The sequence below is a fragment of the Calonectris borealis genome, chromosome 2 (assembly GCF_964195595.1).
Source record: "Calonectris borealis chromosome 2, bCalBor7.hap1.2, whole genome shotgun sequence".
Taxonomy (NCBI): domain Eukaryota; kingdom Metazoa; phylum Chordata; class Aves; order Procellariiformes; family Procellariidae; genus Calonectris; species Calonectris borealis.
This window is the reverse complement of record NC_134313.1, coordinates 119,350,330-119,377,051: the sequence shown is the minus strand read 5'-3', so window position 1 is coordinate 119,377,051 and position 26,722 is coordinate 119,350,330. Positions and strand designations below refer to the sequence as shown.

At 41.8% G+C, this 26,722-nt stretch overlaps 1 protein-coding gene across 1 annotated transcript in view; it reads left to right on the top strand.

The window, feature by feature from the left end:
• The window catches only part of ARPP21 (cAMP regulated phosphoprotein 21), a 123,018-nt gene extending 96,626 nt beyond the window's left edge, over positions 1-26,392 (top strand). The window contains exons 22-23 of the mRNA XM_075143116.1: positions 24,262-24,413; positions 25,575-26,392. Of these exons, the coding sequence (XP_074999217.1) occupies positions 24,262-24,413; positions 25,575-25,832 (410 nt within the window). The 3' untranslated portion in view covers positions 25,833-26,392. The remainder of the gene's footprint in view (positions 1-24,261; positions 24,414-25,574) is intronic.
• The last annotated feature ends 330 nt before the right edge of the window (positions 26,393-26,722 follow it).

Sequence of the window (26,722 nt, the reverse complement as noted above, 5' to 3'; positions counted from 1 at the left end):
GATAACCCAGTTTTAATAATACATTGTAGTAGTCTGAAAATCTCAGTACATTTTGATCATCAGAGGTGTGATCTAGCTTGATTTTTGTATGTATTGTGTTGGTGACAGACCTGTCACGCTGAGAGGTAGGACTTCACCGTGCGCACTACGGTGGCCATGGAACAGGGGTGGATGTTGGTAGATCTGCTGTGCAGGTGGTTGATTTCAGACTCTGCTTTAGTAGATTCAAGAATATCTCATTTATCTTCTTGTTCATTAATTTGGGAATGAGATTTATTTTTTAATACCTGGAAGTCAAAGGACTCCCATTGTTTAGTGCAAGGTCCATAGAGCTCACTGGTTAGAGATGGATATTTGCAAGGAAGGCAGGGCTTCCTGGATGTGGAAAAGAGGGGAATGTTTGAGTGTCCATTACAGGAATCAGCCCTCAGAAAACCACCTGCTTAATCTGCAAGAGTTGACTTCTCTTCAAAAATCTTAACAACTAGCTTGTTGGAGTGAAACGCAGAAGTCCGACAGTTAGATGGGGTCGTGTGTATAATTTCATAGTTGGGTTGTGCTGTAAATGAGCAAAAGCCATAATGTTCCAAATTGTTGTTCTGTTCCTTAAGTCAATGTCATGTGTCATGTCTTTCCAGTGGTTTTACTAGGGATAATTTTATATTCGTTTTCCAAGAACGCCCATGCGTTGCTTAAGAAACTGCCTTTGTCTTGCTGCACAGTGAGGGTACTAAAAGCACTCTTTCAGGATTCAATATATCAGATGAATTTTTACCTTTGCTCAAAAAGTGGCTATCCAAACGTTATCTATTTCTTTCTAGTGTCTAAAGAAGGACGGAACTAAGAGGAAGATACTGAATCTGTCCTTTTTAAAACCTTGTTTCTCTAAACACCTGCAATTTCTACAACTCACTGTATATATCATACTAGAAACACAGCCTGTGGGCTACTGGCGTCCTTGAGAAAAACTGTGGTGGCCCCGAGAGCTGCCCCTTGTTGCATGAACATTGGGGACTTCCTAGTCCCAGCAACTCAATCTTGTTTAAAAAGTACTTAAGATTTATATTTTTCTTGGAAACAATCTTGTGAGGTTAAGAGCAGTCACTGTATGATAGAAGGAAAGGTGAAATAGGCAAGGCTTACTTAAATAGTTCCCCCAATTTGGCTGCTTTCATGTGAAAACCAGCTGTCTCCTTTGACTTGTCCTTTTTTCCCCCTGCAGCGGAGCTGTGGGCCACTGAAGTGCATACTTACATCCATTCCTGTTCAGGTAATCATTTCAGGGATATGAGCCTCATCTTGCTCAGTAGGACTTGCTTATGTGTTTAAAATGCTTTCCTCTTATAAGGATTTTTTTTTTTCCCCCTCATCTGAGGCAAAAGTATGAGCTGAACTGAGCACTGCTGCATCCTAAGGGACAGTGGATTCTGCTCTGATCCCAATTGACCAGCAGTTGATTTCTTAACATCTTCAATACCCATGCTTTGGGATGACCTCAAGATCAGATAAGTTTGTGTAAAGCTTTTTTGCCTGTTTATTTTTCAGTGTGCTTTGTGTCAATCTGTTTCTTTCCAAAGATGAACATCCTTTATACGATTGACAAAAGCCCCACACGTGTGACTTTTGAGTATGAGGAGAACATGCATAGGCAGGTACATTCTTCCTCGTATGATTAAACAAGGAGGAAAGAAAACTTGTGGCTTCAAGCACCAACCCTCCTCAGGGCAGGAGGTTAACATTTGACAAGAAGAATGCTGTTTTGAGGTGTCCCAGCAAAAGCAGTGCAGATTTCATCAAGGCCTGATTTTCTGAAATTCACTTTGTCTACTCCAGCATACTTCTCATGGGATTTTTCCCACAGCTCATAAACGTCTACACCTGTGTAAGGGCTGAGGTGAAGTCTTTATAAGCTGTCAAGCTCAAAACCATTTTGAAGTCCTCCTGTGGTTCACAACATTGGAAATATGAAGATTAGAAATTCTGCTGGAAGGTGCTTCACAATTTATAGGGCAAATTCTGTTGCAGTATATATGATTATTATGTAATTAAACACTGCATCTCACTCATACATGCATAAGTCACTGGAATTAAGGTTGCAGAGGCTACTTTTGCATTGCCTTTTCCTGATTTCCACCGTGCCACCCTGGTGCTCTCTGAGGCCATATGGACATAAATGCCTGTGTTCCAGTTTTAAAAACCTGGAATGTGTGACCCCTTAAGGCAATGCAGCTGTAGCCAAGCAATGACAAATTTCTCACAGTTTTCAGTGCTTGACTTTCATTTTGGGGGCCTGCTTGTCTCTGTGCAGATGTCTATGTGTGGTTTGCTCCAGATTTATTTCTTAAGCTTTTTCTTATAGGTCATGCATCCCTAGCTTTAGGAATAACTGCAGCTCTCTGCTGAAGGGTCCTTTGGTAGCGAAACTGCTGTGATCACACTGTGGAAGCGTGGGGCTAGCATGAAAGAAGCCTTGGGGAATATGGGACTTCTCTTTACTTCAGACCTTAACCTTCTGCTGGCATGAGCTGACATTTGGGACAGGTGCATCTGCACAGGTCATCCTGCACCATCAGATTTCTTATTTGTGTGGGAGAGAACGGTGCTGCATGACTAAAGGGTATGTAGGCTTTCCATCCTGGCCACTTCAGCCTTTGGCCTGGAAAGCAGATTATTATCTACTGGGTTAGAATTGTATTTGTATTTTGGCAGTACATGAAAATAGAGCCTTAACAAAGAAATACCAGTCGTCCTTGCTTGAGCAATAATATTGATCCCAAGAAGATGGAGAAGCTTTTGTCTTCTTGTTATAAAAGATTGTTATATTGACATAACAGAAACTGAAAAATTGAATGTAATATAGGGGGGGATTTTGCTTTCATTTGAAGGGCAACACTACAAAAAGGCGCTTTACAGTTACTAGGCTGTAAAAGCAGGTGGTAAAATACTCTCAGCTTTTACACGGTATTTACCTTTTATGGCAGCTTTCCAGAACCACTGTCTTAGGCCTGGGAATCCTGCTACTATTTTCCTCAGAGACCTAAGGAATCTGACATACATGGAGCATTTCCAGTTTTCATGTTAACTTGTTGCTTGTGTTGCTATAGTTGCTAGAGCCCTTGAGTAGAGCCATGCCTAGGTATTATTGAACACCTAGTAAAAAGAAAGGGGGATGGAGGGGGACTATGTCCCTCAGCAAGTTTCTGAGCAGTATGGAGAAAATGGGGAAAGGGAGACAGCAAGAAGCAGATGGCAAGAGCAGAGACCACCTTATCTCCTTTCCTTTCGATGGTGCTCTCTGTTTAGTCTTTTTCTTGCAAAGAGGGTCATGAAATCGTAAGTCCACCACACTCACTGTGTTACAAGATGCTGGGTTTTGTTCTGTAATGAGATCTCGGAGGCCCAGGAGACCATCCTTGTTTTCCCTTTGGAAGAAAAACGAACTGCTGCTGCAGCAGCTAGGCTGGCTGCTGTGGCCAGAGAGCCTGTGCAGCGCGGAGAACCTGGGAAGCTGTCAGAGGAGACGGACCAATAGTTTTCCGGCAAATTGGGCTCTTCAGACAAAGTAACATCTGTGCCCACACGGAGAAGTTAGCCTTCCAGGGGAAATGTCCCAAGAGACATTTCGAAGATTGCAACATAGAAATGGGTGTTTGGGAAGGAGGGAGATTTGGAACCTATTTAAGAGTGAAATTTTCCAGGGAGTGGGATAAAGTGAATATTTTCTGGGTTAGAGGGTGTGGGAGGAATAGAAATAAACATTTTCTGGTCACTTCTACTGCCCCGATTACTGGAATGCTGTGAGGGTTATTTCATCGCTTCAGGACGACAAGTGCAGGCAGGTGATGGGGTATTCTTATTTCTGCTGTCGTTGAAACCAAGTCAGGGGTTGTGGCGATTAGTACTGCCTCCCGCCCAATTTGCAGTAGAGAGGGGAGAATCCCTCCCCTGCTCAGAGGTAAAGTTTAGCAGAATATTTCTGGTCTTTTGGTAATGTAGAATTTGAGGGATGCTGCAAACACGTTCCTTTTATTTAAGTAGCAAATGTAAATCTGAAGGGTATAGACAAGAAAAAGAAACGGGAGGAGTGACTTCCTTGTTACAGCTTTTGGTATTCAAGTTGTCACTGAAGAAACAAAAATGTTCCTGTTCTTCTCCCTTGCTTGAAGAAATCTATTTCTGCCTTGTACTTCTATTAAGTGCTGTAAAAAAATCATAATTACAGTATGCTAAACTAATTCTTTTACACTGCATTGAGCTTAAAATAATGTTGAATCCATATTTCCATTAGCTAGCAATAAAAAAACTATTAAGAATAACACTTAACATACAATCAATTCAATTCCTGCAAATGTTTCTAAAGAAGAATGGTGCTGCAGAGCCGTAAATAAATGGAAGCGATAGCCTGCACTATGCTGAAGTATCTGTACTACCCAGAATTTCAAATCAAGGAAAAAATGTTCTTTCTTCTACTCATTAGATTACAGCTACAAAAATATAAAGGGGCAGGCTCAAAAAGGTGCTGAGCTCTTCTTTCCCATATGCTTTAGAGAAATTAGGAGAATAACTACTAAGTTTTGCCACTTTTGCATCTTCTCCAAGTCTCCATCTGTAGGGAAAGCATTTAGGCTAGCTTACTTATGTCTGAGGTCCTCAGGTTATACGGTAATGGGTATCATAGAAATAAATAGATATTCATTATCACTTCCCAAGGGAGTGTTTTGGATTAAACAGAAGTTAAAAATGCCCACCAGAAACACACTCTTTGTTAAATGTGCTTTATCATTTGGATATGAGCTGATTACAGCATAATTGCTGATAAACTTCCTTTGATCCACAGCAAGATGTAACTGCTTTGACCAAGTCGTTAATTTCTCTTGTTGCTCTTAATGTAGGAGCTGTAAAGACACGAAGATGTGCTTCCTAGTGTGTCAAAATGGGAGGACTATAATAATTGGTGGCAGATACAATTTGTTAAACTTTTCCTGGTAATACGAGGAGAAGAGTCTGCTGCGTGGCTCTCCACGGCACTGTCCAGGGACACGTTCTCTTCAGAGGACACCCTCTGAAGTCCAGGTTGACTGTGAAGTCAATCTTGGTCTACGCTAGTACGTCAGAGGGTAGAATTTAGCCCAAAACGTCTTAAAATGAAACAATTTTTCAATGCTTTTACAGTAGTAGAACCTTGCTGTGGGAGGAGACTTTGGCATCATGCTTTTTCTATGCTCCTTTTCCAGTGCTCCTCTGAGCCATGGGAAAAGCCTGGCTCTTACTGTAGGTTTGAACTGGTGTGACCAGTGAACAAGCGTGCCCAGTAAATTGCTTCCTTCACAGAAGTGATGATGCAGCTGTCAGCATGGCCGTGATGACCATCATATGGCCAAGTCCCCATCCCATTCTGGATATTAGCACAGCTAAACCGTGGCAGCACTGGGGTCACTTTACCAGTCCTGTTGAAGCTGTGCAGCAGACAGGTGCAGGCAAGGTCTACGCTAGGTTTACAGCCTGTAGGTCTGCAGCCCGTGACTTGCTTCAGTGCCTACAATCTGGAAGCAAGAGGCAGTTATTTTCCAGGTTCCACCTAAAAGGTAGCATCTAAACTGTGACCTTCTGTGCCAAACTTTGTTTCAGAGCCAATTTGTAAATGCTTTGTATGTCCAGCTACTCTCACCATTGTAACTTCCAAAAAGCCAACAAAAATACAGCTTTGATGTGTTTCTCTAGGTGCTCAGATGCTGTTGCATGTGAGGTATTATCATGAAAACCACATTATCACAGTAATTCAGGGCCTTCGGGCATCTGATGTTGCCAATTGCCTTCACTTCTTGCTGGTATGTAATTTATCACTGGCGTGGCCTACCCTGCTAAAATGCGCCCTTTGTGGGCAGAGACGAAGCTAATATACTTTCAAAGTGTATTTGAGTTGCTTCAATAAATCACTGCTGTCACTGTGAGCAGTTTTATCACTTGCCAGAACAATATGTTATCTTCATGCTTTATAGTCTTTATACTATTCTGTACTTTTATTTGTGCAAATTCTAATGCATCATAACTTATTTTATCAAATGAATTTGAGCAGCCCTGATTTTTTACTTTTTTTTTTTTTTTAATGGAAACTTTGCCTTGATCTGTAAAGAGGACAAGCACTTTTATGGGATGTGTTTTATAGTAGTAGTTATTATTATTATTTTTTATTACTAATTAGCTCTAAGAACATTTGCAGTTTGTTTTCAATTTGTTAATTTTCATTCTTTTAAGCAGTTAATGCAGCTGGGGTGGCTTTGTTTTGTAGCTCGTTTCCTCTGCTGCTCTGCTGTGTAGCAGGAAGAGCAGCTAGACAGCCATCCAGGGCTGTGGAGTCCCTGCAGCGAGTAGGACAGCGGGGACTTGAGGACGGCCTCATAAAGTTTATTTTCTATCTGTGCAGAATATCCACCAAAGTAATCAATTGTGTGGATTTAAAATAAAAAACCTCCTCAAATCCAGAAAGCAGTTGCAGACAAGCCTTCCTACCCGAGACCTGCAGGATAGCATAACAGGCAAGTCACAAGTAGTTAATTGCGCCTAAGGCATAATTAATTCCTTCATCTGGGAGTCTTTCCCCTGAATCATAGAAAACAGCCGGGACCATGAGCAGCACGAGGACTGTCAGAGCTGCGATGTGGAGCCCAGGCTCAGGCATGAGCTGAGGAGAGGGAAAGTTGTGCCTCGGCAGCCAGACCCACTCTCCTGGGCGAGGACCCACTGTGCTCACGCCGTCTGCTGCTCTCTCCCTGTCCCAGGCGTGTTGGTGCAACTGCTCCCATCCACCAGCTCAGCCCCCCCGCCAGGCAGGTTCCTGGTAACATCACTATAAGCTCTAGACAGACACAAGCTCATCCATCATATTATTCTTCTCCTGTCACAGTGGTAGATCTGTTTACGAGTGTGACCTGTGGACGCTTCAGAACCTTCCTGTTATTTGGAAGCTCCTAGCAACAAGAGCCTCTCCTCAGCTCTCCTTTCTCAGGGATGCTCTGACATTAAATGCACTGTTTCCAGGACAGCCAGTAAAATGGCTCCTTTTTATGGCCATGCCTAAAATACCAGTGAATATTTATGAACCAATTTGCCATGGCTTCTCCTATGATGGGAAAAAAGTGCTTTTCTTTTAATTGATGCAATAGCTCATTCCAGAATATGAGAACAAGGTCTATAAAGTAGTCAGTTTTTATAACTAGAAAATTATTTATTTGCAGCAGATGTATTTGCTAAAATGTGAAAATTGTGTTCATCTGTTTTTTAGTTTGAAGAAGTTATGCTAATTGTTTAAAATAGAACAATGGCTGTACTGTAAGGAAAGTTTATAGGTGTAGATTGAGTTCCTTGTTGTGAGGAGCAGTCTAAAGGTATGACTTACATTTGTCCTTTTTCAATTACGGAAGTTAGTGTTTATTCTCAAGGTTTGCACTCAGAATGAGCAGTAGTTGCTAAAGAACATTTTGCAGATGTGTTTGCAGATCCTGTGATTTTCTCTTTTCAAAAATTTTAGCTACACAGACATTTTCGGCAGATTGGCTAGGCACATCAGCTACCACTTCAGAAATGCTGTAAATTTTATGTGGAGAGACATTTCTGGCAGCTGCTTTGCGGTTTGACTTTAAGCAGCTCCAGAAGAAGTATATGAAATCAGTTACCCCATCCAGACCACGTAAGCAAGAAACAAGTATTTTGGCCTAAGGTCGACTTGGATGATGGTGCTGCATTAAATTCAGTGATTACATGTATAGGAATGCATATATACCCCTGCCCACATGCATAAATTATTTCATAGGATCAGAGGAGCTAAGAATGGAGGATACTCGTCTTTCTGTGAGAAACCACTAAGAAACCTGCTATTCCCATAGAAGACATCTCTCCCACCTCAGCTGAGCCTGGGGAGCTGGCAGTTGCCTTTTAGCAAGCGTTGCAAAGCCTTTGCAAACCCTTCCAGGTTAATTTCAGAATGCCCATTTGTATTGGTTTGCTGGCAAATCTTTGATTTGCAGAGACCTGTAGTTAAGACTTGTGCTTTGGCAAATGACTCTTACTATGCCCTCTTCCTCACCTGCCTGACAGTATTGGCAGACTTTGGGCTCTGGGAATTCGGCCCTACCCTTGCAGGTGCTGACAGAAGTAAAAAAACAACATCTTTTTTGGATCAAAGTAGGATTCTTCATCCAACTGAAAATTTTGCAAAGCTCTGTACGTAACTCTTAGCAAATTCAGCACTCAAAGGTCTCTTCATATTATATATTATACTGGAGATCAGTTGTTTTTCCATTGACTTTATCATATATGGTGTCTCAGCACTGCTGGATTTCAAAATGTCTCATGAAGAAGTCACCCCTCAAAACTTTATTTTACAGATGATAAAATGCAGGAAGGAGAAGTAATGCACTCAGAATGTACTATGTCCCAGGCAAGCAAAAAGCTAGCAATATTTATGATGCATGTGAGGAAAAAGTTGTGCTGCTGACTCTCAAATCTACTTTGACCACACACCCAGACTGATCTTCAGTATTTATGCTGAGTTGAAGGTTCCGTATGTTTATGGTCTTTAATGTGCTCGTGAGTTCAGACTTTGCAAATACTTTTGGCCATGAAGATTGTAAACACAGCTTTGCTGGGGTTGCAAACTATTAAAAGTGTGCCCTGTGGCAGCAAATGCTCTGGCAGCTCTGTGCCAGTGATTTCTGAAAGCAGACATCGCCCTGGAGAGACCCACAGCAGACAAAGCACAAATATTCAGGAGACTTTCCTACGTTTAAATGTGTGCTATGCTTTGGTTTTTTGCTAATGAAAGTAAATTTTGCATCATTTACAGTTGCACAGTTGCAAATACCTTGAGGGGAGATAAGGGGGTCAGGACCGATCCTATGGGTTTTGCAGTGCAAGTCTGCGTACAACGCTTTTGCTTGACAGATCAGCCTTCTCAGGCTGTTGCACTAGCTGGGTTAACCAAAATATCCTTGTGCAGAGATAACGCTGGACCAGCTATAGTGGGAGTCTTCCAACTGACTAACGTGCTCTGCAGTGAAAGCTGGGGATGAGCAAGGGCAAAGGGAGGTTTATTTCCATATAGCTGAATTAAACCATACTCTAGCTGAACATTTTGACATCTGTTGATGACAGGCCTGATTCCAGGCTTGCTTGAGCCCACAGAAACACTGCCACTAGCGCGAGCAAGGCAAGGACTGGGAGTGACGAGTGCCTGTGTCCAAGCACTGCTGTCAGCCTGTTGCCCAACTCGGCAGAAAGACTCGGGAATCAATGTAGAAACCAAGCAGTCTCTTCCGAAGCCACCTCCATCCTCCCTCTCCCTTTTCTCTTTCTCCTGCTCTCTTTGGGCCAAGATTTCTTGGCGCAGCTGTGCAGAAAAGCTTGCCGCTTGCTGCTGACAGTGTCATATCTATTCATTTCTTTTGTGAATACACAAGGAACTTGTGTCTCCAGGTGTTAATACTCTTGTTTTCAAAAGTGCCACTAAACCCTTTTTAGAAAAGGCAAGGTGAAACATTACATCCACCGAACATTCCCCTTTTTTCTTTTTTTAAAAAATGTAGTTCATATTATTTTACCCACCCAATTGAGTTGAAAATATGTTTGTCTGTGATATGGAGATAGGCATGCTTTGCAGATTTAGCTGCCTGATTTATCAAAAGGGTTTATAAAACTGTATGAATAAGTTATTCTGCAGATTCCTTGGCCAATTAAAACAAAAAAATTCTCAAATTCCTTTGAAATGAGACGATTCCTGCCCCCGCCCCTCCCTTCCTGCCCCCGCCACCCCCCCCCCCAGCCACGGGCAAACCAAAAGATGAAACAAAAGCTTTAAATTGCCTATGGACAATTAAACTGTTTCCTTTCATTTAAAATATATTTAAAATGTAAATAGAACAAAATTTTTGAAGTCTTAGAAATTGGTAGTGTTCTATTTGGAATGTCAAAAGGCAATGGTTTTACTTTTTCGGACATTTTTAGCTTTTACTCACTTATTCCCTCCTGTGTAAGATGAATAATTTGGCCACAGGTGAAGCTAACCATATACTGGAGTGACTACCTCTGTAGATTTTGCTGTTCACCTCCTTCCAGGAAAAAGGTTTAGCTGGAAGATACGGCCCAGTTTTAGTGCAGTAATCTGATATATTGCTTTTGTACCTGTGGCAGAATTGCAATCGATGTTTGTGTTTCTGCAGTGAGCGGACTGGATGCCTAGAACAGAGGCTGATACAAAGTACACATAGGTACTTTACATGTCTTCTGCCTTGTACTTTCAAGGGGTAATGAGAATGGAGGGTCTTAATGATAACGATTGCTTTAGTAGCAGAAAAGGCCTAACCCAATTTCCTTAACAGCTCTTTTTAATTAAGACAGACATGAGAAGTAAACTAGGGTCTACGAGTAAACTAGAAGGGTTTAATTGCAAGATAAGCACACGACTGGGAGCACTCTGTACCTTTGCCACAAAAGTGAAGTAGGTTAGACTCTTCCCTGGTTGCCATTTCGTTTATTATTTGCCAGTATCTCTTGGTACATAGCTAATGCTTAGTCTAATGGCACTTTCATATATGTACATATATGTGCATTGGGCCATGTGTGAATGCAGGCTCAGTCCCATCTTTCCCACTTTCCAGTTTGTGGATTAAGCAGTGGCTGTGCAAAAGGACACTTGAGAAATTATTTGATTTCACATATTGTAGAACTGAATTCTATTGGAATAGAGCCTCTTTTTCCTTAGGTTGATTGCTACCTGCCTGTTCAAGTTTCTTAGGAGCCTTTTAAAGGATGCTAAGAAAAAATGTGAATAAATGTGTCAGTATCTCTCCCATTGGAGTTCCCTTCCTTCAAGGGGCTGAATTCCCTGGCCTCAGTTCAGAAGTGTACTCAAGCCTGTAAATCATTGCTCTGAAATAAAGAAATTGGCTCATATGCTTAAAAGTTAAGCAAATGCTTAAGGGCTCTGCTGTATAGGCGCCAGAGCAATCACTATGTTGCAGGCGAGTGCTCCTAATATGGTATAAAGCCGGTTAAAGTTGATTGCTAACCCCAATAGTCTTTGGATTACGTTCTGCATGGGCGCACTTGGAAAAGATGAGATTTTTGCAGTTGGACCCATATGGGCAGACATATGCTCCATCAAAGTCCTATTGGCTTCAGTATCATCCTTGCGTCTGTTTGAATCTAGCTGGAGGATGTTGCCTGTAACTTGCTGTGCCCTTATGTTATAGGTAAATAAACAAGCACGAGTTCCTTTTGCTCAGTGATTTGATATGTTAACCTATAGGTGTACGCAGAAGCAGTGAGGAGGAAGAGTGCCATCAGGCAGTGGCTGTGCCTTTGTTGCAGATGGTATTTGCAGTTGGTGTTGCGTTTATGAAAACTCTACGTGAGGCTGAGCCACAAAACAAAGCCCAGCTTGCGAGGGTGAAAAGCAGAGGTCATTAGTGAGAATTTCTGGTGCTCGCAGTTATTTACCCAGTTCTGCCCTCAGTAAAATGCAACACAGTATGATGAACCGTGCATCACCAGCACTCTGCAGCATTCCTCCAATACATGGGATGGGGGCAGGAGCCTGTATCTGAAGCTGCGTGGAAGCAAACAGCGTGGCAGAAGCAGTGAGAGCACATGGACCATCATCTCCGTGACTGTGCTGGTGAGCAGCAGCCTGCCCGAGCGCTCCCTGCTCAGGTTGGGGCTCTAAGCACTAAGTGCTCTCTGAGGCAGTGCACAGAGATTTTGGTGTATTTTCTGGAAAAGTTTTGTGCAGTTCTGCTGTTTTTCTCTGGGCAAGTTATTTCTCCTGGGTGCTTGATTTTCCGTCTCCAGCTGTCTTGTCTATTCAGGAATGTGCCATCTTCAGTGCAGGGACTGCAGCTATTCCTTGAAGTTTGCACAGTAGCTGGCACAGTGCAAACTGGGCTTATGCTTGTAGGTATTTCAGCAATACCAAGAGCTAAGTTATAGATCAATACACGGGGGATTAACAGTTTGTTTGCTCAGACCTGCTGTTATTTATTTGGGGGCAAACCAGAAAATCAAACTAGTGTAATGTACAGATGAACCTGCTGAAATTCAGTGAATCTGTGGGTTCACAGCTTGCATGGAAAATCTGATCCTGCTGGTTTTGTATTTGTTCTTTTTTGGTATCACACCTAATTTTGCTTGGGTGGCTAGCTGTCCCATTGCACACAGTTCTTATGATTTGCTAACAAAAACAGTGGATATTGCAAATAATTGTTATACTATGGCCAGAAACTGTTTTATATTACAGAATGTAAACACAGATAGGTATATACAGGGAGTATTACACAGGGAACTGTTCGTTTAATGAGCTACATTGACATGACCATATGTGCGTCCAGCCTGCTCTATACACGAAGGCTTAACCCACCTCCTGCTTTGTATTCAGCACAGAGCAGTTGTACACAGTCAATTTGTGTAGCTCAGCTGATGGTCAGTAACTTGGATGTTTATTGCTATCCTTCTGTATTTTGAGCCCTGTCACTCATGTCTGCAGGTACTTTTGGCTGGAAGTCTGCTGTCCTTGGAAAGGCCAGGCTCGTTATACTCAGTGGGGAAAATGATCATATTCCCATCTGACTCAGGTGAAGAAATCATTCCGATGCAATCACAAAGAAAAATCTAGCTAGTGGACTATCCTGAGCTGATGTTACTTGACTGTTTGCATTATTTTATACAAACTCTCCTGGGCAGCCCTGTGCTGGACTGCTGTATTACACCATGTGGAGCTGTCACATCCCCTGCATCCCACCATTAAAGCGGGTGGTTAGGTTAGAGCTCAGTGGTTGCAACGAATGGGCTGCTATTTAACTTTTTTTAGCTCTCCATTTTATCTGATATTTGTTTCCACTGATATAGATACATGTGTGTGTGTATGCATACCAAGAGATAAGTTAGTGCCAATTTTTTTTAATAAGGGTTTGAATTTATACCAAGTGTAAGTTTGTACCAGCTACAGTATTGATATTCCTGCCCTGAACTACAGGAAGTTACCATTTCACCTGGAAAATATTCCCATGTGAAAATGAATACATTTGTAACAAAGCTTACATTTTGCAATCCTGGCAAAGTACAGTTTTCTGGGTAGAGAGATGAGAAGAGAGCAGTTTGTTCTTGCAGTCTTCAGCCAAAGCTATTGGTTTGGGTTTTTTTCTGAAAATAATAAATAAATAAAATAGTTAATCGTATGCTTCATTTCTTCACGGTTCACTGTAAATCTTAGCTTTAAAGAAAATTCAGTTTTTCTGCAAGAATGTATGGACAGTTTGTCAAATTCAGCAGAATCCTGAACAAAATGTTATGTAGTCATTCTAAATAAAGACCCTCTGTAATGTTTTGCTGGCAAGGGCATCTTTCTAGATGCCACTTTTCAATGTGAGGCAAGACCTACAGCATGTCATATGTCAAAGGAATCTTGCTATCAACACTAATGAGTTTTTACACCAGTGTTTTAGTTGTATATTAGCTATTCAAAAATCCCATAAAGAGGAATTGCAGCAGACTACAGCAGTGTAACAGTCTATGGCTATAGTAAGGGCTAGATTTGCATCTGTTTTGGTCTTTACGCAGTAACGCTCTCTTCAGAGCAACCCACAAATTCTCCAGAATTATCTATTGGCCTGCCCATGGGTCTGCGTTAACTCTCGTTAACGTCAGCGGGATTGGCAGGCAGGGGCTGAGAGCAGAAGGATTATACTTGGTTTTTCCCTAGCACTATTCGGGACCTCCCTGATGTCACGGGAACCGCGCACCAGCTTGCAATACATGCCTTCAGTGGCTTCGCTCTGTGGGGAGGAGAAGGCTTCACCCCTCTCAGAATAATGTTTTCTGGGTCCTGCAGTACTCTCCCTGCAGGCACCTCAGCTGGTTTTGGGCATCTACACCGCTCCAGTGTAAACCCGTGCTCATCGTGCTAGCCAAAGGGAAATGCGTTCCAAAGCCCATCTCCCCAAAGCTGTCGAGCCTGTTCACATGACGCCATGGATTAAGTTAGTTCAAAAGCATAAAATACTTTCCTCCTCTCTCTATATATCACCTGTGTCATTTGCTGGCTGAGTGACTTTTTTTTTTTTGGTCTCCAATAAAATGCAGAAGCCTCATATTACCAAAACAGCTGCACATGCTTTGTCTGGGTTAATGCATTTAAGTCAGGCTCCAGGGTCTGGGTAAGTGCCAAGATCCCGGATCAGCTGCTTTACCGGAATTATGCTGCTGTAATGGAGCCCTGCATTATTGTGTTGCAATTATTTTGGCTTGCAGCTGGCTGTTCCCTCTATATTTTTACTGAAGTGAGATAAAAGGATTTTGTCTTAAAAATAGAATTTTCTTTTCTGAATGTTACAGAAGTTTTGAGTTACATACCGTGTCTGTAAGAGGTGCCCCTCCATTTATCTTCAGATTTATCTTCAAGGAGAAGAGCAAATAATTTTTGTAATAGTTTTTGAAGCATAGGAACAGTGCTAAACGGTCTCAAAACATAAAATAAAAGTATATTGAAAAGAGAATAAAGTAAGTGATTAAAGTGTCATGTGATAACATGGTTTTAGGTTCTTGACAAGAACAGGTTTATGTTCAGCATCAAGCCACTTACCAGTAGCAAGTTGTTCTTAAAGCTGTCCCTATAATTTGTATATCCTTTGTGTAGACAGGTAAAAAATAGATCCAGATTTTAAACTGAAGAAAAACGTTTCCCCAACCTTGAATATCCTATATTTGTATCTATTCAAGCTCTTTGATGCCTATTTATATACATTTCTTGTCAAATGTATATAAGGTTCTCTCAGATTCTCTAGTTGATAGCAAAAAGTAAACTGAATGCAATCATTTATCTTTGAACTGTTCAACTGTGCCCTTCTTCATGTTCTTGTTAATAATGCCAGGTCTCCAAGGAGCGCGCTCATGCAATTTTATCACATAAGCTTTTTGTTTGACCTTACCTGCTGTTCCCCTGGAACGTAGGGGGGGAAAAAGAAGCCCAAATGTCAGCCTGCCTTAATTAAAATTTTAGTCTCAGAAGATGTTACAGTATGTGATTTCATTAGGTATATAATGAAAGTATTTAATCATACCACTTATTTGTCTGGACCTTCTTACTTGGTAGTGAGGTCACCGAGTTTTCAAACAACTCTTTTAAGGTGTGGAAAGGTAACTGAGGGGTGGGTGTGCATCTTAAAGTGATTCATAAATGTATTGTATCCATGATTTTGCATGTTTGCTCCAAAGGTAGTTGCTTGGATGATGAGGTAGAAGGCTCTGAATAACAGTTCAGTGCTCTTTGTGAAAACATTTTTCCCCCACGGGATGGTGAGCATGCATATAAATTTTTTTTTTAAAAGATAATGCTATTCCTTGTCTCCAGCAGTTGGAACTTGGCATCATAGAGAAAGGGTAAAAGAAAATGTAATGGGTGTTTCTTTGGTGCTGACGTGTAAGAAGCTCTAAATCTCACGTGGGATATGCAGCATTACTTTCATCATTTCTCATCGGCGTAATCTAAACCACTGTAACAGGAGGCTTTCTACCACCCAGATGAGGCCATTTGTTTTATGCAGTGACTGTTCTTGAGGAAAAGTCTGTGCACAAAGCACTCTGTCTTAGCTTTTGTAAAGATGTACCTTATTCCAGCTTATATAGAACAAGCAGAAAAAAATAAGATTTGTGAGGCCCTGATCCTGCACATTTTTTGAACTGGGAGGGTTTGCATTGCTAGGGGAGTTGTGTTGTTCCCCTGATTTTTTTCCATTTCGTTAGCAGCCGAGAAGTGCTCCCAGTTGGCCCTGTTGTCTCGAGTAGCACATGAAACCATCCATGCTTTGGATGCTCTGTGCCTTGGGTTTCTTCCAGCCCCCGGGGTTGCAAAACAAGTAAAATCAGGATTTCATATAGCTTTTTGAGGAAGAATAAGTGAAGAGGACAAGGAGGGGCAGTTCAGCTAGATAAGACAGATCCTGCTCTAGCCGTTGGACAGAACTAGCCACATGGGCAATTTCAGAGCTGTCATTCACAGAAAAATTTCTTGTGTATCAGGATATTTTCATCAGCAGTTTACCAAATCCAACAAATAGGTCACTCTGAAATAATGCAAACTTGCAGCAAATTTCCAAATTTGATTTCTTCTTCTTCTGAAGCTGGACGAAGATGTTTTTGCACTATTGATTTTGTGGGATTTAACCCTATCCCAGCCGAAACCAGGACAGTATCTTTGTAAACCAGAGAGAGAAAGGGGAAGACAGACAAGCTGTCTTCTAACCAGTATTCTTCTTCTTTCTTTTGTGCTAATAAATCTTACTGGCTCGTATCTCTGATGCATATACATCTTGCTGAGTTCCTTAATGCAACTGAATATGGCTCTTTCTCTGTGGGTCTGCCAACAAATGTGGCTGTTGCTCTGTTACCAGGTTCCGGAAGCATGAATGTGCTCTCGGCAAAGCTACGGCCAAGTCAGGGACCAGGGAGCTACGATTCTGGCAGCAATTATGTGTTGAGACTCTTAAGTTCAAAATCCTGCAGTTTTATAACCCCAGCTCTGCAGAGAATTATTCGAGTCGCTGTCATTGTAATCAGTTTAGGAATATATTTGCTGTGTTAGGTGTTTTCAGTGAATATAACTGGAGTGCCATTAGCTAAAAATTGTTTTGATCTCGCGCAACTTGAAAGAATCGATGCCATTAGTTTTAAATTTTGAAAACAAAACTAGCCTAATACCCCATGCTTTCCCCTGCAAGCTGTACTGCTGGAGTGAGATGTGCTTTTACCTGAAACGAAAAAAGCCAAACTGTAAGTCACTGTGTGAAAAGGCTTCTCTTGTTTTTGAGGGTCTGAGCCTGCGGAGTGCCGTGGGGAGAGGAGTCTGTGTGCTGCTGTGGTTATTGGCACATGTGCTGATTTATGTGTGTGTGATAAGCCACCTCATACCTTCAAGTTATCTGTTGCTTCTTACGACTCCTTTATTTCAGGCATAAGTTTTTTCCTTTGTATGTGTGTGAAAATTAAATAAAATAATTGCATGGTCTTATGTTTTGAGGGGAAAGGGATGGATTTTTAGCATTAAGCTATTATGTATTTGTCCTTCTAGCCCACATGGTATCCAGTTCACACCCATAAATTATCTGTGATGTCTTCAAGTGGAACACAAAGCCCGAATATCTTCCTAGGTCAAGACATTTTAATGTGTATTGCAGAGAGAAAGCAGACACAGTAGGAGTGGATTGATCAACTGCAGCAGATTTGGTTTGCAGCATGCCTTGGATTTTAGATCCAAGCTGAAACTACAAAATTGTTTACAAAGTGTTTTGGATTCCAGCTGTACAAGATGCAGTTTAAATCTTCAGATTCACACAGAAAATGACACACCAGCAGGGAGACATTAATTAGTGTGTCTTCTGTGGGAATCTTCCAAACTGCAGACACTTTGGGGTGAGGCTAAAATCAAAAGCAGCTTAAATTTATAGCTTAATTTTATGTTTTCTGTGAGACGTTTAGTCTATCATTTGTGGTGAAACTGGCCAGGTAATGACAACGGCATAATGAAAAAAAAACCCACAAAACCTATTTCCTCAGCAGCCACCCAAATCTAACATGTAACACCTGGACGTGAGAAGCCAGTCTGAGCACAGTGCCTTGGAGCAGTGCTCCTCTAGAGCGAGCAGTATATGGGGAGATTTTGTAGCTGGTAATTACGATGTTCATGTACGAGGTGAAACATCTGGTTGCAATCCAGTACTTGAGTATCTCACGTGAGGTAAGGAACATCAGCAGGAGGGACTGATGGACCCCTGCAGCAGGGAGGACTTTGTTCTGGCTGCTAGAAACCCCTTTGCCTCAAATTCCTGCTCTCAGTTGTGCTGGGAAGAGATTTCAGTATGCACCTCCCACAGCTTGGCCAACTGTCCTAAACACAAGATTCCCCAGCCTTGCTTCCTTTCCTGATATTTTACAGATAACATTTAGGGTCTGTTTGAGAATCAAAAGGTTCTTTGTGTCAAGACAAAGTGTTTGATCTTGCCAAACTGCTTGCTTCATTTTTTTTCTTCCTTCCAGTTTTGCAAGTACTTTGGGATGGACCAACTCAGAGCTTTTGGCAAATAAGTGAGTTGCCAAAAACTTTACCAAACTTACTGATGTGTGCATGACTGAATTATAGTTTTACAATGACATTTCTTCTTCTCTGATTAGTAACTTATCGTTGGTCTTGTAAGTTTCTGTGATTATAGAGTAAAAACTACATCCAGCCACTTTAATACTTTACCCATAGCTTATTTGAAAAAGTAAAGGAAAACGTAGCCTAGCAAAATTGTGGGAATAGATACCAATCATATTCCTCAGCCTACAAAACCTACTGAGCGCTACTCCAGCCAGGGCAAAGTAAACTAAAATAGGCCAGAAATAGCCCTTAGAATATCCACCGTACACAGGTGAACTCTCAGCTTGTGGAGTGAATTGGGTGGCACTGCCAGTATGTGATCAAAGGCAACAGACTGGGAAGAGGATCCTGTCTCACATGCAAAAGATTAGTCATTTCCTTGGAAGATAGGAAGAGTGTTAAGAGCTCGCTGGCTAACATTTTCGTAAGTATTTCAAGTCTGGAACATGTAATTTAATGCTCTGAATAATACTGGACACAGAGCACACTCTAATCCTATCTTTATTCCCAGAACTTCTTATTAAACTGATGAATATCTTCTAGCAAGCTGTCCATCCTTGTTTTAAGAGGTTTCGGGTGATAGCAAATCTGCTTCCTCTCTGGGTAAATTGCCCCCTTGATAATCGTAGGGTCTGTTGAAACTTTGAATTTTATTTCTAATCTGAACAGTTCTATGTTTATCTTCCAACCATGTAATTTTATTATACCATTTTCTATTCTGTTTAAGAACTATCTACCAGCAGATACCACTTCATCTTTTGAATAAATTGAGCAGAGTGAGCTCATTAGGTCTCCTAGGGAGAGGTGCACTTTCTGACTTAAGATCATTTTTGTAGCTCTCTTCTCTGCCCTTTCCAGTTTGGGGGAGTCTTCTGCAAATGTTAAGCCCCTGTGGTAAGTGCAGCACACAAGACTGGGTGCAGAATCTGCTGTTACGCTATTTTCGGTATGTCGCAGGGTATTCCCTTGTGTCTGCACCCAGAGGTGGTGCTTGCTCCCCTTGGCTTTTCCCTGGGAGCTCAAATTCAGTCTTTTCCCTGGTGCTCCTGGTGGCAGTTGCAGCAGAGGCTGAGCCGGTCCGTACCGGGGCCATAGGGCAGAGGTGCTGGGCTGAGAAAGGCACTGCAGTAGTTGTGGAGCAGGCAGGAGCGTGGCCAGAGCTGCACAGCCTTGCACCCAGCCCAGTTAGCCCTGCAGAGGTTTCCCTTTTAAATTTCTTTTGGGCTTTGCTTGCCTGAGCTGCTGCAGCATGTTGCCAAGGTCGGCTCAGCTTCTCCCAGTACTACACCGAGTGAAGCGGGAAGGGAGCAGATGAGCTCTCAAATCACTTCACATCAAAACCCCTGTGAATTTGTGCATTCCCATCGGATGGGCTTAGATGCAAGGACTCTGTTCAAGTGGTGAGAATACAATAAGAGTACAGTAAGATTTGCAGTTCAGGGACTCGTGCCAGACTGCCGCACTGATCAGCCGAAGTGCTGATTACTCTTTACCCAGAGTGCTGATACACATATTACAAAGCTACCTTCCTAATATATGCTTCAAATCTAACATGAGCAATGAAACAGTCCCTCCAAATATGGACGTGCCATTCGTGAAGGATGTATGCTGAGGCCAGTAGAGCACCAAATATGCTTTAATTACAGCTCTGGGTGACATTACTGACAGAGGTGTAAGACCACTGCGTTTTATCTTTTGAGCTCTGTAGCCTCATCAAGAAATTAAAACATTTGTGTGTCTTTCATGCAGTCTTTCTCCCCCTGGGATGTTTAAGTTGGCTGACTGTCAGCACGGTGATGCAGGCTGTAAAGGTTCAGAGAATTACCTTGATGGTATGACGGCCTCTTCCATTTCGACTGCAATCCAAGGCTCATTTTCCCTCTGAGGCATTCATTGAAATTCTGTGCACGATTTGTTCCTCTGGTTGTTTAACAATGTCTCTCATGTTTGCCCTGATTTTAAAAAATCCTTCTTTGTAGCAGAGATAACACAGAGCAGGATGATATAATTGCAGTAAAGAGGCCCTGGAGCTTGCAGTAATAGGATGGTTCATCTGATGTGTACCTCCATTAGAAAATAACGCACGTATGTATGTTCTCGGGGGACAGTAAAGAGGCTTTTAAGGATTACACTTTATGCAGTATGAAAGCTCATGAGCAAAAGAGCAAGTATGAAAAAACAATTGCTGCAGAAAGCATGGTGCCACTTCTCTTCTTACTCGTTTCCTGACACCTGTGTAGCTCCAAACCATCCGTCTCTGCCCAGCAATGCATGGCTTTTCGTGCACTGCAGTCGGTTCCCAAGCCTTTTGAGAACACTGTATTATTTTCATTTCACTGAAAAATAAATAGCATGGCAGAGCTGAGTTCAGGATTGAAACTGCTGTCTGTGTACAAAATAAATAGTTTTGGGGGAATAGAGATCTCTGATAGTCTGATACTCAAAAAAAGAAAGGTTTGCTAGAATGATAGAGTTTCATGAAAGTTGCTGAAAGGTTGATGTATTAAGACTATGAGTTATAGTCTTATATGAGTCTATATGAGCAGAGTCTCAGTTCTCCTATACCAATTCTTTTCCTGGCCAGTACGCAAAAACATATGAAGACATCAACACACAGTACACACTGAAGGTTTCAAATGTTACGTGGCATGCAGAGTCAGAGTTGCAAAGTTTGGGCAGTGGAGGTGGAAAATTCAGAGCAGCTGGCTTCTGATATTAACAACTTCTGGTTCAAATGGATTGCCGCGTAGAGTGCTGGTTCCTTCCCCTTGCATTTTTGCTGAAACAGAAGCCGTCTAGCAGAATGGACTTGGGCGGCTTTGTTTTTTCACAGCATTTTCCTCTTGCTTATAGAGCTTGTTGTAGATGAAGAAATTAATTCAGCTTTTCATACTCTGTACCCTCTCTCCACCATTGTAGTATGTTTTCGTACCTTGACAGGTTTTTATGTTCAATGGAATGGATGAACTTGCATCTTTCTTCATATATTTAACATAGTAAAGGGTCAGACTTTGCTATCAGGTACAGGGAAGTGGCTTCACTCGAGTTGCAGAGCCTCGGAGGGGAAGCTGGATTTTGACCAAATGCTCTATTGGAGTTCTGCAGCAAGGTCTGACATTCATAACTTCATTATATTCCAAAGGGTACTAACAATAATTAAAAAGAAGTCCAAGAATATTAAGTGAGGAAGAGAAGACAGCCAACATCTTTGCAAGCAGGCCAGTAACCTTCTTAAACATCCCTGTGTCCACCCACAAGTCAAGGGAGCTAGTGGTCAAGAGACTGCAGTACCTCTTTCTGGGCCAAAAAAGTGACTTCATTTCCCTTAATGGCAAAGAAGGTTCAGGAGACAACGTGATCAGATTCTTAGGTTAATACCTCTTTGTTCCCATCTAATCACATTGGAAGTGTGTTAGAGTGCATGTGGAGTATTTTTTCTGCTTGTATTGAGACCCTCTTTGTGGTCAGGGTGTTGTAAAGGGCTCGCAGAGGGAGTAGGAAAGAGGTCTTCTCCTGACTCCCAGGGGTGTAAGCAGGACTCTGCACGCTGGGACGGGGTGAGGGGTGCACATGCCCTATGGGCAGGAGAAATTCCTGAAGTCCTTGAAGAGTAATAAAATTGTTAAAATAATAATCCATAACCTAGTGGACCTCAGCTCTTAACCCGTCCCCTTTTTGTATTCCTGCACCTAAAACGTGGAGTGGTTGGGCTGTGTACTAAGCAGTGTTTGCCAATACAGAGGAAATTTTCAGGGCGGAGGTACATGTTATTGTAATACCCCCATGAGATGATGCCTACATGTTCAGCGTAGGGGTAGATACTTAGTCATTTCCGTAATTTTTTGTTTCAGTTTGATAATCATATCTGTATTGGGCAATAAATTCGTCGTATTTGGAGAATCTGGAACACAAAGCTGAGGTGAAGAGACAGCTGTATGTTCAAACATACAACAGAGTATCAGCAGTAGTCTGACTAAAGTAAATGGTAATGCAATTATATTTACTAGAGATAACAGAAGGGCTTCTCTCTACTTGACCCCAGTGGTGTCTGTCTGCAGAGCACCAGTCCACCACCTTGTGCCAGTGCATCACCACGGTCCACCTCTGTGAGCCCAGATCCAATGTTTGATTGCATTCCCCAACTTAGTGTCACTTGATCCCTGGTCCACCATCAATCTATCATTCATTACAACATCTGGGACGTACTCTGACAACCGCAAGTGACATGAGAGGAATTATCTGTTGCTGCGTCCGCTGTCAGTTGGCTCCTCTCTGCTTAAACTTCCAGTCTTGCAAATACCAGAATAGTAGTGCTAAATTTTTTATTTCTATCCTTTCTCCCCCTCCTCTCCCATAATTGGTATACGAGAGCAAAAGAGGACTTGCAATTTTATTATTGCTGTATAAGCCTTCTGTAAACTCAGTTACAGCACTTCTGATGTTGGTAATTTTTGTGACTAAAAAATGTGCTGACACTGTACTTGTGCATAGGAAAAGAGCAAATTTGAATGTATAATAATCTGGTGCATTTGGGAGATGTTTGATGCTATATGCCAGCCAAGTTAATCACTCATGGAATTAATTTTTTTTTATTTTGCTCAGTTGACTGGAGACGTTAATCTCATATCTGTGGAAAGGCATCTTTAATGCCAAAAAATTGATCAGAGATACCTGACATTTCCCTGGCATCAGAAAAGATTTTGAAGGAAAGCTATCCAGTTGACAATAGACCGGAAGAAACAGAGACATTGGTTACTTTATTTTTCTTACATAATGAAGAAATACCCAGGTGATGATTTCCAATTCATGAAATATATTGAACAGTGTACTGTATTCATGAATATAAATTGAGCAGACGTGACACACATTTTTCATATAAAAATAACACAGTGCTGCTCCTTCTGATAATTCTTCTTTGCCTGAAATATGCTTATTCTGAGAATATCACTACAGAGTTAATAGTGCACTCCATAACTTCATGTTAAAAAATACGAGTGCTAAAGGACGGGGAATGTCTTAAGGAGAAATTATTCGTAGATTTATAATGACTGTGGCTGGCTGCGTTTTTCAAGGACAGGATCTTTCTGCATCTTCCTTTCCTTTCCCGCTTTTTCTGCAAAATCCTTCATCTCTAAATAGTAGCATCACCCAGCCATTCCACTTCCATCCGGCGAGACTCATTCTCAGGCTGGCTCGTGTTGCTGCCAAGCAGCGCACCGCTCGCACTTCACTTCCCATCCACGCTTCTGCCTCATTAGCAGCTTTGCCTTCCAGATCATCCAGACTTTGCCCATTTCTCAATTAGTCCTAGAAGAGCCGTCCCAGCAGAAAACCTGCAACATTGTGGTGACTTTGAACACAGAGCCAATGGCAGGTTGAAACAGAAGCATCAGCTTCTCATCCCTGGGCAGTCACTTGTGTGTCAGCAGTGTTCCCACCGAGAGCAACGGGGAGGACCAGGCGCTCCCTAATTTATGATTTTCCTCTTTTACCAAACACAAAACTGGTAGGGTGGAATATGACCCTTAATATGCTCTAATCGTATAAAAAGCCTTGCAAGGAGGAGCCAGTGCATATACAGATGTTCTTCTTGATTAAATAAACCCTCCTCTGTTTACATTATGCTAGGGAGCTGCACTACAAGAAAGGTAAGAGGGTAAGATAAGAAACGTGACCTGAAAGAAAACTACCAGATTAGACTGTGAAGGCCAAATACCTACGTCCTTGAAGCCAGTGGGAGTTTTGCCTCTGAGGAAGTAGCCAGAAGCCAGTAGCACCCTGTGTCTGTCAGGGCTTCACAATCCTGCACCACAGTCAGGCTTCCCTCAAGGTGGTCTCTGCCGCGGGGTTGAAGAGCATGAGGAAAGTGTGCTGCCTGCTCATGTTAGCCTGCCAGGGCTGTCAACTCACAGCATTTGTTTATTTCCCTTCGACTGTCACTTCTAGTAATGCTTCTCTAGAGAGAGCAACTTTTTGATGAATGCGGGGAGAAATGATGGGATCATTTGCTGTTCCTTGGAACAGTTTTCAATTTGCCCCTACAAGCGACAGGGTATTTGAAGATGGCTTTCTTCTTCCAGGTTACCAGCCTGTCCTGCCGAACCAGCAGCAGGGGTTCCAGGGTCTCATGGGAATGCAGCAGCCGCCCCAAAGCCAGAACCTGATGAATAATCAACAGGGAAATCAGGTGCAAGGCATGATGGTGCAGTATCCAGCCATGTCGTCTTATCAGGTACTTGGAAGCTGTAAAGAAAGACTGATTTTCTTGGAGAGTGCCTAATTGAATTAAGTTTTCCTATCACAGAATGGTCTTTATTACTTCATTATGACAGTGTGTGGCAGGAGGCCTCCTGATAAATATGCTTCTAAGTCAAATTGGTTTCTTTGCTTCCTGTTTACGTATTCTTACTACTCCCGATTTTCATTTTGATTTGGGAATACTTTAAATGAACTATTTATTACAGCCTGCAGTGCGGCTAAAACGTCACAAAGAATGAAGGAATTATACTTCTTCCTGTGAAGAAAATGAATTAAAAAAAAAAAAAAACAACATTGTTCATTTTTTTTGCCAATGCAATATTGTTTCCTGTAATGAAGTTGAGGGCTTTGCCTGATCCAGTTAAAAATTACTAATCTGTGGAGACTCCTGCCAAGGATCTCACCATGTCTTCTATAACAAACTGTAGCCAGATAGTTTTTTTTGTTTGTTTATTGGGTTTTGGGGAGAGGGAAGTGGCTTGATTTTTACCAAGTCCCTAAATTACCCAGACATATTTCCCCAACTTTATACCTGGATTCTGTGAGATATGCCAAGAGCCTGTGAGAGCCTACAAGGTGGCCTGTGCTTATGTTTCCTGCTGGTCCCTCTGGGAAGTTAAGAAACTAAATGACATCTAATTCATTTTAATAGTTTGCACCGATTGAGCAGCCGCTCATCTTTTCCCTTGGCTTCTCTGAAAACACTATAGCAACCCAGATGGAAATGGGGGAATTGCTTGTGGGTAAAATTTTCCCCTTAGGTCTTCAGAATTACTATACTGAAAATGTGTTTTAAAGGTTAATGATCAGTCTAAAGGTTTAGACCTTTTAAATGACCTAGATATACCAGGGTTGATTCTTCTGTTTGCACTGATCCCGGAAATCCACATTCATCTAGATCATGACAGAGCCACTTTCTAGACCCAGGAGCAGAGAGATTTCTCTTTAACCCTTCTCCAACAAAAGAAGATCCTCAGGGATGAGAACAGTTCTGAGCAGCAGAGAACGACACATTTTGGCAGAACATGTTGTATATTCAAATTCAGCTAGAAGGAAGATCGGAATGCTTGGGATCTACTTTAATTTGTTTACTAATTACTTTTTTTCCCCTACGTATTTCCGTATTCCTACCTAGGTGCCAATGACCCAGGGTTCTCAAGGATTGCCGCAACAATCATATCAACAACCAATCATGCTACCTAATCAATCAGGTCAAGGAACACTTACAGCCACTGGAATGCCTGTCTACTGTAATGTCATACCTCCTGCCCCACAGAACAACCTACGGTTGATTGCCCCACACTGCCCCTCCAGTAACGTTCCAGTTATTTCTGCCAGCTGCAGGACAAACTGTGCGAGCATTAACAATGCAGGGTGGCAGGTCAAGTACTGACACTGTGGCTTAGTGTGGATATACGAGGATAGCGGTGCATTATTTGACAAATAACTCATGGCCTTCAAATGAAGAGGAACACAACAGGATAATCGGTTGAGGACATAAGAACTGACTATGCTCAAGTGATTTGCTGCTGGAAAAATCTGTAAAAAAAAAGAAATAAAATAAATTTTGAAAAAAAAATGTTTGCTGGTTAATGGTGCATATTTTTGTCATGTCTGCTAGGTATGCCTTTATAGCTTAGCTAGTGACATGAATTCATTGAGGTAAGATTTTTTCCTACCACTGAACACCACTGTGTAGATTGTAATATCCCCAATTCGGATTAGTTTTGTACTTTGTGTTGAGTTTGTGAAGCTAAAAGTATTTAAAAATATAATAAAATCACATTGTACCAAAGCTGTAATGGAAATGAAAAAAATGAAAACAAAAAAAGAATTACTGAATGGAAGGAATAATTTATATACACTATAGAGTTTTTTTATGGATATATACTGTATTGTAGTGCTTAATCACAATAAAGCTATTTGACCTCATGGAGAAAGGTCATGTTTCTACCACCTGCTTGGTCTCCTCTCTGTTTCTGAGTGAGTGAACTTCCCTTTGGTTCTGCATTGTCTTGTTCCAGGTGAAGCTAAGGGGGGGAATGATGCTTAATGGGCTTATGGGAGTTTGATGAGAAGGCAACATACCTGTGCCTTAGCTTACAGTACCATAACAGCTAAGACCACTTAGAAATTGTAGCAGAGACACCCAGAAAGTGTTCAATGAATGATGTACTAGATCATCTTAAACTAAGTTTGTGCTTTTCCAGTCCCTAGGACCAGTGATGTTACAAACACAATTCACCACTGCTACAAGCCTCTACTAAGTCATACCTCTTCAAG